The sequence below is a fragment of the Delphinus delphis genome, chromosome 21 (genome assembly GCF_949987515.2).
Source record: "Delphinus delphis chromosome 21, mDelDel1.2, whole genome shotgun sequence".
Lineage (NCBI taxonomy): Eukaryota > Metazoa > Chordata > Mammalia > Artiodactyla > Delphinidae > Delphinus > Delphinus delphis.
Window position 1 is genome coordinate 3,336,596 of NC_082703.1, and position 12,846 is coordinate 3,349,441.

General features: G+C 52.3%; 1 protein-coding gene across 1 annotated transcript in view; it reads left to right on the forward strand.

The window, feature by feature from the left end:
* The window catches only part of ANK1 (ankyrin 1), a 215,797-nt gene that overhangs the window by 110,553 nt on the left and 92,398 nt on the right, over window positions 1-12,846 (forward strand). Inside the window, exon 2 of the mRNA XM_060001240.1 lies at window positions 10,610-10,711. Within this exon, the coding sequence (XP_059857223.1) occupies window positions 10,610-10,711 (102 nt within the window). The remainder of the gene's footprint in view (window positions 1-10,609; window positions 10,712-12,846) is intronic.

Consider the following 12,846-nt stretch of genomic DNA (forward strand, 5'->3'; position numbering starts at 1 on the left):
GCCGCCTGAAGCTCTGTTCCCCCAAAGCATCCTGGGGTTCATCTGAGAGCCCCGCACACCTGGGATCCTTTGCTTCAGGCTTTTGAGCAAGAAGCACCATCCTCCCAGTTTCTGGAAGAGCCAGAAATTCACGGGGGAGTTCGTGGCAGGGGGGCCCCGGAGCCGTGCCAGGCTCCCACTCCATCCGGGGGTTCTGCATGCTGCATCCCTTTCTTCTCCCCACACTGTCTCCTCCTGATGTAGCTGATATAGCCTGGAGGAAAGAACTCCACGGCCATAGCCTCCAGCACCTCATTACGCTTGTCTGTGAGGAACTGCAGAGACAGCTGGTAAAATATTTAGCACGATGGAAAAAAACTGCACACGCCATGAACCTGGAAGATAGAACAAGGGGTCCTTACCAAGCACCCCTCGTCTTTTTCTTTAGCCCATCAATTCCTTTCTGGTCCTTTGCCTTGGTTGTTTGCTTTGGTTTCAGTGATTCTCACAGGCAATCTCCCGGGTACACTAAATACCTGTAATAAAAGTGCAGCCCTAAGGTACGAAAAAAATTAGGAAACAGGCAAGGAGCAGTTGTGGAAGGGTATGGGAGTGATGGAGGGTTGAGGAGGGACAGTCAATTAATGGTAAAAAAAAAATAAGGGCTTATCTTTCTGAATCCCTAGAGCCCAAAGAAACCCTTCCAAGTCATCTAGTTTATCCTGTGCTTCTCTACACCATATCAAATGATGAGTTACGTTTCTCTGCTACCCCGAAGATCCCCAGCAAAGATTCAGCTCTTTCTGAATAATGAGTTCTGTTAAGTCACATCCCTTACCACTGGAAAAAATTCTTTCTTTCTGATCTAAACCTTCTCCACATCAATGTAACCCCATGATTTACAGTTTCCTCATGACCTGAGGAAATGTTCATACAGCAACCAGCACCACTGCCCAGGTCTGTGCTAGTCACATAGGGGAGCAGGTGGGAAAAGTGAAGCAGAGGGACTGGGAATACAGGACACGTGAACCAAGCTGCCTCTACCTGTAGGAAGCTTATAATTGAATCATGGTGGGTATGGCACCTGGAAAGGGGTACCATAGAAGTAGTCCCAATCTGAGACCCAGACTCTAGTGCTGGAGGGGTTTACATCTTAAGGGCTATCTCCTTGAGCCTTCTCTTCTTTAATGTCGATCACCCCAGGTCCTTTAACCTCAGGCCTTATTGGGTAACGTGCCTGAAGTTGTTTCCTTCTTCTCCTCTTGGGTTTTGTCCGACTCTGCGTATCTAAGTTGCAAAACCTCAACCCTACTGAGGTCACAGCCAGAGTCAAGAATTCTTGGCAGTCCTTGCGGAGCAACTGAGCCCTTGCACCACAACTAGTGAGCCTGCACTATAGAGCCTGCGAGCCACAACTACTGAGCCCACGTGTCACAACTACTGAAGCCCGCTTGCCTAGAGCTCGTGCTCCGCAACAAGAGAAACCACTGCAATGAGAAGCCCGCGCACCGCAACGAAGAGTAGCCCCCACTCGCCGCAACTAGAGAAAACCCGCGCTCAGCAACCAAGACCCAACGCGGCCAAAAAAAAACAAACGGAATTTTTGGCAGTCCTGAGTACTCAAGTCCTCTGATAATACCTCAGTCCCTCTCCCATTCTCTCAGCAGTACCATGGGTTGTATTCAGCTTCTGGTCCACTATGACTAGTTCATCCTTTTTCTTTGTGATTGTCTATAAGCCATAGCAATTATGGTATAAAGAACCCGGGGCTTAGGAGTTATACTACCTGGGTATCAGAATTGGGCTGGGAATTTTTGCTATTTAACTTTGAACATTTCCCGTTACGTGTAAGATCTCAGTTCATCTCACCTTTAAAATAGATGTGCTGTCTAGAAAGAACCCTCAAAATTCAGTAATCAGAAAACAAACAACCCAATTTAAAAATCGGCAAAAGATTTGAACAGATACATCACCAAAGAAGTTATGTGGATGGCAAGTCGGCCCCTGAAAAGATGTTCAGCCTCATTAGTTATGAGGCAATGCGAATCAAAACGACAATGAAATACTCCTACACATCTATTAGAATGTCTAAATTAAGGCTAACTGTACCAAGTGCTGGCAAGGGTAGGGACCAACGGGAGGGGCTACAAAGGGGCAGAAGGAAACTTTTGGAGGTGATTTTGGAGGTACATTGTCTTGATTGTAGAGATGTTTTTATATATATATATATATAAACTTACTAAATGGTACATTTTAAATATGCAGTTTACAGTGTGTTGGTTACACTTCAACACGGCTGTTAAAAATGGTCTATTTTTCAGTCCATCGTGTGAGTCAATTGAATTAGTGCTTTTGAAACTGTTATATTGTTCATATTGTTCATCTGCCATTTGAGTAGGGCATTTCTCTCTCTCTAAATATTAATGTTGGAACAGTGCTTTGGAATCCCTTGAGATCCTGCACTGGGCTATGATCAGGGCTGTTCCAGTAACCATAATTTATTAATTGAAGCTCTCTATGTGGAGGCTTTTAGCAAATCTGAGAAGCAGTTTTAAGAAGCACAGAGCAAGAGACCTGGAGGGTAACCCGTGTCTTTAAAATGTGTGCATTTTTGTGCTCGGAGAAGGGGCCGTGGTGACTCCCCCAGCCAGACACCTGCCTTTGGTACAGGGGTGTGGCGTTTTCCACCTTGCAGAGGTTGCCTGTCCTCTGATGGTGTTGAGGGTCTCAGGCCTGGAAAATTCTGATGCCGCTGTCTTCAAATTCCAGTGTTTTCATCCACATGGGAGAGGTTAGTTGCATTATACACTTAAGATCACTCTTTTTCGGCAACATCCTGTCCTTCTCTCTTGATCTTTATTTATTCCATTTATTTGGGACGTTCCCCTAATTGTCGAATGGATTTGAAGAGCACCTTACTTTTTTTCTTTTACTTGAAGTAGAGATAGTTTATAATATTATATTAGTTTTTAGTTTCAGGTGTACAGCATAGTGATTTAATATTTTTATAGATTATACTCCATTTAAAGTTATTATAAAATATCGGCTATATTCCCTGTGCTGTACATTACATCCTCATATCTTATTTATATTATACCCTGTAGTTTGTACCTCTTAATTCCCTTCCCCTATCTTGCCCTTCCCTCACCCCTCTCCCCACTGGTAAGCACTAGTTTTCTGTATCTGTAAATCTATTTCTGTTCTGTTAATATTCATTTGTTTTACGGTTCCGTTTCCACATATAAGTGAAAAAGCATAGTGTTTGTCCTTCTCTGTCTGACTCAGTTTCACTAAACATAATACCCTCCAGGTCCATCCATGTTGTTGCCAATGGTAAAATTTCATTCTTTTTCATGGCTGAGTAATACTCCATTGTATCTATGTACCACATCTTCTGTATCCATTCCTCTGTTGATGGACACTTAGGTTGCTTCCACGTCTTGGCTATTGTAAATAGTGCTGCTATGAACACTGAGGTGCATGCAAATTGGTGTTTTTGTTTTTTTGGATAAACAGCCAGGAGTGAAATTGCTGGATCATATGGTAGTCCTATTTTTAGTTTTCTGAGGAACCTCCATACTGTTTTCCACAGTGGCTCCACCAATTTACAAGAGCACCTTACCGTGGAAAACACTCCGTTTTTTCTAACCTCAGGGTATCCCGCGCGTTGTCCCCTCCTGGCACTGGGCACACTTGGGCTGGGGATCTTGTCAGTGTTGCTAATGGAAGGGCTTTGGGTCAGCTGGCCCCTCTGTTTACTGGTAGTAACCTTGGTCCTGACCTTAACCTCCCTGGGCTCAGCTTCTCCATCCACACAACTACAATAGCATCTTCTACCTCAAGAGGCGCCTGCGACGGTTAAATGAGGTAACGCAATATGTCCTTCACCTAATAGGTACTCAGTGGGTTAATTCTTCCCAAACACACAGCTGTCCGGTGCCCCCCATGCTTCGGGGCAGGAGGGGTGGGAAAAGAGCATTTGGTGCCGTGTCTAAACTGCTATTTGAAGAGAGCATGAAGCTGGGCTCATGATACAGAACATCCAGGTTGGGACAAGCAGTATCGCCAGCGGCTGTGACAATCTCTGTCACTGCTTCTGCTGGCCATTGCTCATCACTCAGCGTAATCCCTGGTGTCACCGCCCCCCCCCCCCAACACACACATGCTCTTGACATCTGTCCCCGAAATGACCACACGAAAAGGTGAGGGTGGTCCCGGAGCAGAATCTGGGAGCTTCCTCCGGCCTTGGGTGACATTCCCTAAAACAGCGTCAGACTGGGGGGATGAGGGAGACGTAGTAACAGATTCGCGTCTCAGCTTCACTCCGCCTCGCGGCTCCCGGCAGCAGCTGGAAGAGGCTGATGAGCTGGCATCTCAGGACACGCTGCAAGAGCTGGAAACATGCAGATCGGTGATGGGGCATAAATAGCCTCTGCTGAGCTCGTCCTGGCCGTCTCCGCCGGCCCCGGGGCCCACTCACCCGGGCGGTCGGGGAGACAAGAGGCAGGGCGGGAGCGCCATGCAGCGTGGAGCTCCTCACCTCGCCTGGACGTGTGCGCCTCCCGCCTGCCGCCGCAGGACGCGGCCCTCCACGCGCCCGCGCCGCGGGGCTCGGCCGCAGGGGCCTCGTCTCCGGAGATCGCTCCGCGTTACCTTTCGCGTCAGACGCGAGGATGAGGAGGAAATGAAGAGGCCCCACTAGCGGCTGGCGGGCGGGCGGGCGCCAGGGTACGCGCGCCGGAGCCCAGCCGAGCCGAGGCGAGCGGCGGGCGCCTGTATTTTTAGCCTGATGCCGCTTAACTTGCTGGCGCTCCGCGCGCAGCCGAGCAGATAACGGGGGAGGGGAGCCGGCCGCGGCCTCGGATTTCCGCGCCGGCGCCGGACGATGGCAGCGCGACCGCGCAGGTCGGGTCCAGACGCCGCGGTGAGTGCCAGGCCGGCCCGCGCCGGGCGGGGTCCCTGCCGCCGCGCCCCCTGCCGCGGGCTCGTCGGGCGCCGGCCACCAACTTTCCCGGCGCGGGCGCGGGCGAGGACGCGCGCCAGCCGCCCTACTGTTGCCTCACGTCCGCGGGCGCCGAGGCTTCTAGCGGGATCCAGAGGAAAATTCCTCTGGCTTGGAGGCCGCCGCCGCGGAGGGGCTGGTGCCGGGAGGCGGCCGGACCCGTGGCCGGGCGGCCGGGCGGGCGCGCGGAGGTGCCTGGAGGACAGTCCCGCGGGGCTGACTCTGCGGTGCGGGGCGACCGGCCGCCCCTCGCGGGGACCAACTCGGACCTGCGGGGATGCCCCGGCCTTGGCCTTGGCCGGAGAAGGGCCGCCTCGGGCGTCCGCGGCACGCCTGAGCCCTAGACCTTAGAAACACGAGCGCCCAGAGGTCCAGAGTCAGCGGGAAATGAATGGGGGTGAGAGGGAGCCGGGGGACACCCCGGCGAGCTGTGCACCGTCCCCATTTTATTAATGGAATTGAGGTCTGGGAACTTGTGCGAGGCACAGCATCAAGTGGCGGAGCGGGGCTTCACGCCAGGTCTGTCCAACGTCAGGGTCCACTGTGGCTTTTCTCACATCCTGCATCACCCAGCCTCCCAGCATGAGGCTGGAAGAGCGCAGGAACGGACGGGGTTTTCCCCAAGGCCTTGTACTTGTGCGGAGAGGTCATAAGAGGACCTGGGAGTCTGGCTTACGCATCTCGTTTCCTCAGTGACACCTTTAATAGCACAACTTTCTGGAAAGAAAAATGAAAGAAACCTAATGAAAGCGCACACTGGGGCCCAGGGTTCACTTCTGTTTCTCTGTCGTCAGTAGCCTAATGCAGGGGCCACACAGGTGTGTGCGGGCGGGCACTGCCTGTTCTTTCTTGGAGGCCCGGCCTGGGCTCCAAGGAGCACCCGGGCGCTGAGTATGAAGACACTCTCAGATGTGAAGGGCACCTCCCATATACAGGCCAAACGCCGCCTGCTGTACTTGGTCTTCCGGATGTGCTGCAGCCCCTCAGGAAAAGGTCCAGAACCTCTACTGGGAGTTCTGACAGTGACTCTGCCTTTTGCCCAAGCAAGACCCTTTGGGAAGGAGATACTGTCTTATCACTGTTTACAGAAATTAATGAGAGCTCAGTTTCCATTCATCTTTTGAGATGAGATTTTGCACTGGGAGACCTTGAAAAAGTCAGTCATGATTTGTTCTGGGAAAACTGAGGCCATCTCAAGCCCCAGAGAAGGCGTGAGGAGGCCCTGGGTTCTCCCACCTGGTCTAAACCTAGACTCCACCTGGCTCCGGTGTTTCGGCAGCCTCCCCTGCCCCTGGGTGCAGACTTGCTGACATTTAGCTCCCTGCTTCCGGCGCTCCCTCCCCGGACACTGGAGTCCCCTCTGCTACTTATCTATTGCTATATTCGTATCTGCCCCACTCAGGAAGTGCAAGTTTAATAATAGTCGGGCATCTCAGGTAACCAAGGGTTCACCTCCCTTTTCTGACGAGCAGCCCTGATGAGAACTTGAGTCCCAAGAGGAATTCCATTCCCTTCCTTTCCCCTCTGCTTCCTTCCTCCTGAAGCGAGGGCTGAAGTGGGCACAGCCTCTGAGTGCTGAGAGGCGGAAGGCTCTCTCCGGCCAGAGCTGAACTGGAGTGGAATCTCTGGGCACTAGAACATGGCTAGTGAGGAAGCACTACTTAGATTCCTGCCCAGCCAGGATTCGCTGTGTGACCTCGGACAAGATGCTTAACGTCTCTGTGACCCATTTACCTCATCTGTGAAGAGGAGACAATGAAAGTACCTGCCTCTGGGGATTATTGGGAGGAGCCAGTGAAGTCGTTGGTGCAGAGGGCTTAACACACAGGAAGGGCTTTATAAAGGTGACTTGTTTCATTGTGAAAAGAAGTTCGGGGACATCACGTGGGTTAATCTGTAGGGATGTGGGCGGGGTATGCAATGAGATGTGTGCGACCCCCTCCTCCCCTCAGTGCCGGCAGTTTCCTCAAGGGGAAAATTAGGTTAAAATAAAGCTCAAGATGAGGAAGGGGCAAAGGCGCAAGTGGGCAGCCTTGGTGTGGGTGCTCAGAGGGGTGACAGCTCTCGGTGGTGGTACAGGGTTCAGGGCCATGGTGGACTGATTTTTCTGGACGCAACGAGCGGCTTTCTTTAGCTCCTCTGGTCTCTCCACACAGAGAGGCCTCTCTGAGGCTGCCCTGCAGGGACGGGGCGCTCAGGGAGGGCCGGGGACTCTGGTCCAATTTATCCTAGCGCTGAGATAGTCTGGTTCGTATTTTGTCATTATTGTTGTTTTTCTGGTTGGTATTTGCTCAGGTAAATATTCTGAATGGAGCATATTGGATTCTTTTGACTCTCTTTCTGCCCTACTGGGTTACAGGCTGTTCCTAGACGCACCAGGAAACGGCACCTAGGACAGGTCATTAAGTTGCAGGAAACTGAGTTAGAGATTCAGCAGAACAAGATGGCAAGAGTGGGTCTCATATTCCAAAGAGGGCCATTTGCTCTGCAGCTGAAGTATTCTCTGGCACCCAGGAGGTGCCCACTGCATGCCTGTGGAATAGATCACTTTCTAACTCTATCACTTTGCTTGTCAAGTCACGAGGGCAGAGACCTATATTCAGGATTTTTACTCTCTCTCTTTGCCCTAGCAGGATTCTGGACTTGAAACAGGACCTCAGGAAATAAGTTGTAGAATTAAAACTGGGGGGTACACAGTGGAATGACACCGTTATTACCTATAATCCACCTGTAAGATACCCTGAGGATCCTACCTGGGTCCTGACGACTCTATGCCCAGAGAAGACTGAAAAGAAAATGAAAAAGCCTTAGCAATTGAACTTCACCTCTAACTATCTAGGTGACCTTAGCCGGTCACTTTATTTTTACCATCAGTTTTATCATCAGGGAAGGGAAGGCCTGGGACTGGATGATTCCTTCCTAGAGGCCTGTCTTGGCCTCAACGCAGCAGGTCAGGGTCAGAGCCGGGACCTGCCAGGGACCCTTTCTCTGCCATAGATTCACTGTTTAATTGGGAAAGGCATGGGGGCCCTCCCAGCCCCTACACCTGTCATGGGTTTCCGGTCACCCTCAGGTTTGAAATTGCTGAGAATGCACCTCGGGGTCAAGGGCAGTAGGCAGGTTTTGGCTTGATTCAGGGAGTCCTGGGCTGAATCCCTGAGTGTTAACTAACACAGAACTTGGGCGTGTTACTAACCTCTCCAGACCTCAGTTTTGTCACCTCTAAAATGGACATAATAATTACACCTGCCTCACGGGTTGTGATCAGGATTGAAAGATAGAACTGATTGATATTAGTATTATAATTTCATGGTTCAATTAGACACAACAGAAACTATTGAGCCTTCTTCACCTCATCCAGATTGGGCTTCCCCAGCCCTCCGTGTATCTGCTTGTCTGTCTGTCATAAATATTCTCCTTTGCTTCCTAGATTCAATGCTTTGAATAGTGACAGTGTCCTTAGTTGGTGTTACCTCTATTTGTATCCACCATGCTTAGGTTTTCATCCCACATCCTATGATTGTGGTTTGGACAAGTGGGAGATGTGTCTCTCTCTAATACTCTCATTTTGGGGAAATAATGTACTATATTTTTTTCCAGACAGCTGAGTCCAGACAGGCTTTCTGAACCAGCAGGCACAGACAGACATTTTCAGAGGGACTGAACCTTGAGCCTGATTTTTCTGGGAATCCAGCTCATGAGGAACCAACAGATTAATCCTCGCCTGAGGTGGCAGGGACGGGGGCACGGGGCAGCCCTCCGGTGTGAAGATCTGTAAGGCTGGAGAATCTTTCCTGCCCTGGATTAACTGTTTAATTGGTGAAGGTGTGCAGGCCTGCTTTGGTTTCATTGTAGGACGCTGAGATTGTCGGCTGTAGACTTTGAATCTAACATGTTTAGGGACCGTCGTCCCTGTGACTGCTCTAGCAGGGTACCACAAACCTGGTGGCTTAAAACGGGAGAAGTATCTTCTCTCACAGTGCGGAGGCCAGAGGTCTGAGTCAGGGTGTTAGCAGAGCCACGCTCCCTCCGGAGGCTCCAGGGCAGACTGCTCTTGACCGCTTCTAGCTTCTAGCTTCTGCTGCTTGCCAGCTTCCTTGGCTCGTGGCCGCTTCACTCCGACCTCTCGTGTGTGTGTGTGTGTGTGTGTGTGTGTGTGCGCGCGCGCGCGTGTGTGTGTGTGCGTGCGTGTGTGTGTGTGTGTGTGTGTGTGTGTGTGTGTGTGACTGTGTTCTTCTGTCTTTTGTAAGGACACTTATCACTGGATTTAGGGCCAACCTAGGTAATCTAGGACAATCTCATCTCAAGACCCATAACATAATTACATCTGCGAAGACGCTTTTTGCAAGTAAGGTCACATTCAGAGGCTCCAGGGGTTAGGGTGCAGGCGTATCTTGGGGGGCCACGGTTCAGCCCACTACAGCACGTTCTTGGAGGAGGGGAGCGTGGAAGCAGACAGAGCACCCCTGGGTGGATCTTCTGGAGGAACGGCATAAGCCCCCCAACCTCCCCCCACTTCACACGTGGCTTGTCACCTGACAGTTCTCACCTGTTAAACTCACCCAGAGTGCACACCGTGTGCGAGCACCGTGCTCCGCGCTTGTGCTGATGTAATAATTATAGTCATGTATAATATTTCCTTTCAGCTTCACAGCCAGGCCTTGTCCCCCTCCCTCCCTGGCTTACAGATAAGAACACAGGAGCAGAGGTACCTGAAGACTGTAGGGCCCCCCTAGACGCAGGGGAGCTGCTCGGAGCCCCTGCAGTTGTCTTCCATTCCCCCAGCTCTCATTCATCTCTAATACAAACCAATGTCCTGGGCAGGGTCTGGATGTGCCTGTAGGTGTCTGAGCCTCAGCATACAGACCCCAAGTGCTTTACTGTCATTCAGGAAAACTGGCGAGGGGCACCTGCCGGCTCAGGTGGCAGAGCCAGACCGCCTGCTGTGCCTCTTCCCTGCTGTGTGAACCTGCACAAGTCACTTGGGCTCTCTGGGCCTCCGTTCCCTCATCTGTAAAATAGGGACAGCAATAGTACTTACCTCTTGGGGATATTTTAAATGACGAAATGCATCTGTGTGTGTGTGTGTTGATACGTATTATATGTCAAGTGCCGATAATGGTTCTGGGCACGTAGTAAGGGCTATGCGCTGTTTACTTAAAAACAAAACCACAGAATAGCACCGAAGAGCTTGCGTGTGGTTCCTGTGGTCCCTCCAGCTGTGACTCAGTGGGTGGGGCCGGGCAGTGCGCTTTGGGCTCCTCAGGAGGAGGGCGGAGCCCGTGGAGGCATCGAGGCAGTGAGACGCCAGGCCTGCTGAGTGGTCACTGGTGGAATGGGAACCCTCTCGAAGGCCGGCCCCTCCCGGGTCCTAGCCAAGATCGCTTGCTCATAAAAACACCAACAGGAAGGGAGGCTGAGCTCTAAAGGCTGCCCCGCACGTGGGCGGAGAGCAGTCTGTCCAGGGGCTCCAGGCCCGTACGCGCCTGGGGACCATGGTGGGCACCTGAACAGGAGGGTGTGCTGGCTGCCGCCGTGACCTTGGCCCTTTTTCACAGCTCTGGACTTGAATGGATCGTGAGATCTTTGTCACACAGACCCACTCACAGCTTCTCTTTCTCCTCACAGGCCGATGCTGCTACCAGCTTTCTGAGGGCAGCAAGATCAGGTAACTTGGACAAAGCTTTGGACCACCTGCGGAATGGGGTAGACATTAACACCTGTAATCAGGTAAGTGAGATGCAGGGTGCAGGCAGGCATGTAGTCTCTGAAGAGCGGCTCTTGCCTGGTGCCCTTTCCTGAAGGCTTGAATCTGCCTCTGTTCACCTTTTCCCAGTGGCCTCAAACATCCCTCGGGGCTCCCGCCCGCTGAAGGCCCTAACCTTCAGCAGGGCGGGAGTTTGTGGCCCTGCAGCGGCCCAGGGCCCCATAGAGAAGCGCTGGTGCCCGAACAGTGTGGGCTGCACCCGGCTCCATCCCCTGCGGCCTCTCCCCTTAGAAGTCTCTGGCTGGTCCCTGCTCAGTCTTAAAATTTGTGGCCTTTGAAAGTGGGCTGGAGGAAGGGCCTTTGAAGGATGCTGTGTCAGAGGTGACATTCATCTCCTTTGTCCACCAGCGGGCTTTGTGGGTGTGCTGCTGGGCTGAGAAGGAAACAGTGCTGAGGACTTGCTCTGTCCTATGCTGACAGAGACTGAGAACTAGTGCGGCTGAAAGGGCTTCTCTGGATGTTTCTGGTGCTGAGTGACAGGGCTTGGTTTGGAGAGGGGGAGGGGACTGAAAGTGTGCGGGATGGATCGGAAGACAGAGAGTCAGGTTTGGGGCCAGAAATCTAGGCACTGACTGAATAGAGAGCATCTTACTCCCAAGGAGGAGGACAGGGGTGTGGCTAGGGCCGTGGATGGATGACTTTTGTTGTGTTTGTTTGTTTCTGCCAGTTGTTCACGTACACAGCTGATTCCGTTTCTGATTGAGAAGAAAGTTACCAATTGTGACTTCTTAAAAAATCATCTTAACCATTAAAAAAATTGTTCTTAATTGTGGTGAAAAGCACATAACATAGAATCGACCATCTTAAGCGTTTGTAAGTGTACAGTTCAGTGGCCTTAAGTACATCCATGGATGTCACCACACTCCATCCCCAGGGCTCTTTTCATCTCATAAAACTGAGACTCTGCACCCATTAAACAGCAGCTCGCCCTTCCCTCCTCTCCAGCCCCTGGAGACCACCAACCTCCTGTCTGCCTCTAGGAATCTGATTGCTCCAGGTACCTCACGCATAACAGTGGACTCATGCAGTGTATGTCTTTTGTAACTGGCTTATTTCACGGAGCACGGTGTCCTCAGGGTCCATCCGTGTTGTGCTGGACTGGATGACTTTTACAAGCCAGCAGGGGAAATACCAGGAATGCAGCTTAACTTTTCCGCTGGCGGCGTGCCTCTGGCCCCGGCCCCTCAGCCTCACTTTCCTGGCCCTCATCCTACTTAAGGTGTACAATACCCTGTGCCAAGACTCCTTTTGGATCCAGTTGGTCTTCTGTGGTCTAAATCCACAGCTGGAAGATCAGAGAGGATGGGGCGGGGGTGGTGGTGTGATGGGGAACAAGTAGGTGTGTGATACGAAGGAGCAGCCATGGCCGTGAACTTCAGAGGGGAGACAGGCGTGTGGACAGACTTGGGGGTGCAAACTAGATGGGGAGAAGCAAAGCCCCCTTCTGTCATCCCTCCACCCAAATATCCCAGCCTGCGCGCGTCCACAGGCCTGAGGACATTCGAGGTGATTCTAAGTAAACGTACAGCCCTAAAGGTCGCCTTTGGAGAGGTTGACACTCTGGACCCGTTGCTTTCATGGGGAGAGACAGTAGGAGCGAAGTCTGGGGGCCACGGGAGAGTCCTGAGGTCAGAGGGCTCAGGAGAGGGGCTGTGTGAGTTGTCCTTGCGGTGTCGCCAACCACCCCCCAGCCCCGTGGGGACACCCGCGGATGCATCTCTGGGCGGCAGGGATGCGAGTTCTGGCTTCCTTTGTTCAGGCCCAGAAACCCAGCTGAGTGTCCGCAGCGCGCCCACTTGAGACGCACCAGCCCCTCAGAGGCCTTCCAAGGGTTAAGACGCCAGCTCTCAAAGGAGCCACTTAGCAGAAGTGGGGGCAACTGCATGTCCCTAAGCGCTGAGCCAGAGCTGATTTTCCGTGTGAAATTGGAAGATTCTGATGACACCGGGAGGGGCTCGGTCCTGATCGGGCTGCTGGTGGTGAGGCCCCGGCGTGTGGGTGGCCTGTCCCTCTGCCGTTGCTCCTCTAAGGCACCTCCTCGGTTCATCTGAGGCTCCACGAGCATGAGGCAATATTTGCGCTTCATGGACACGCTTTA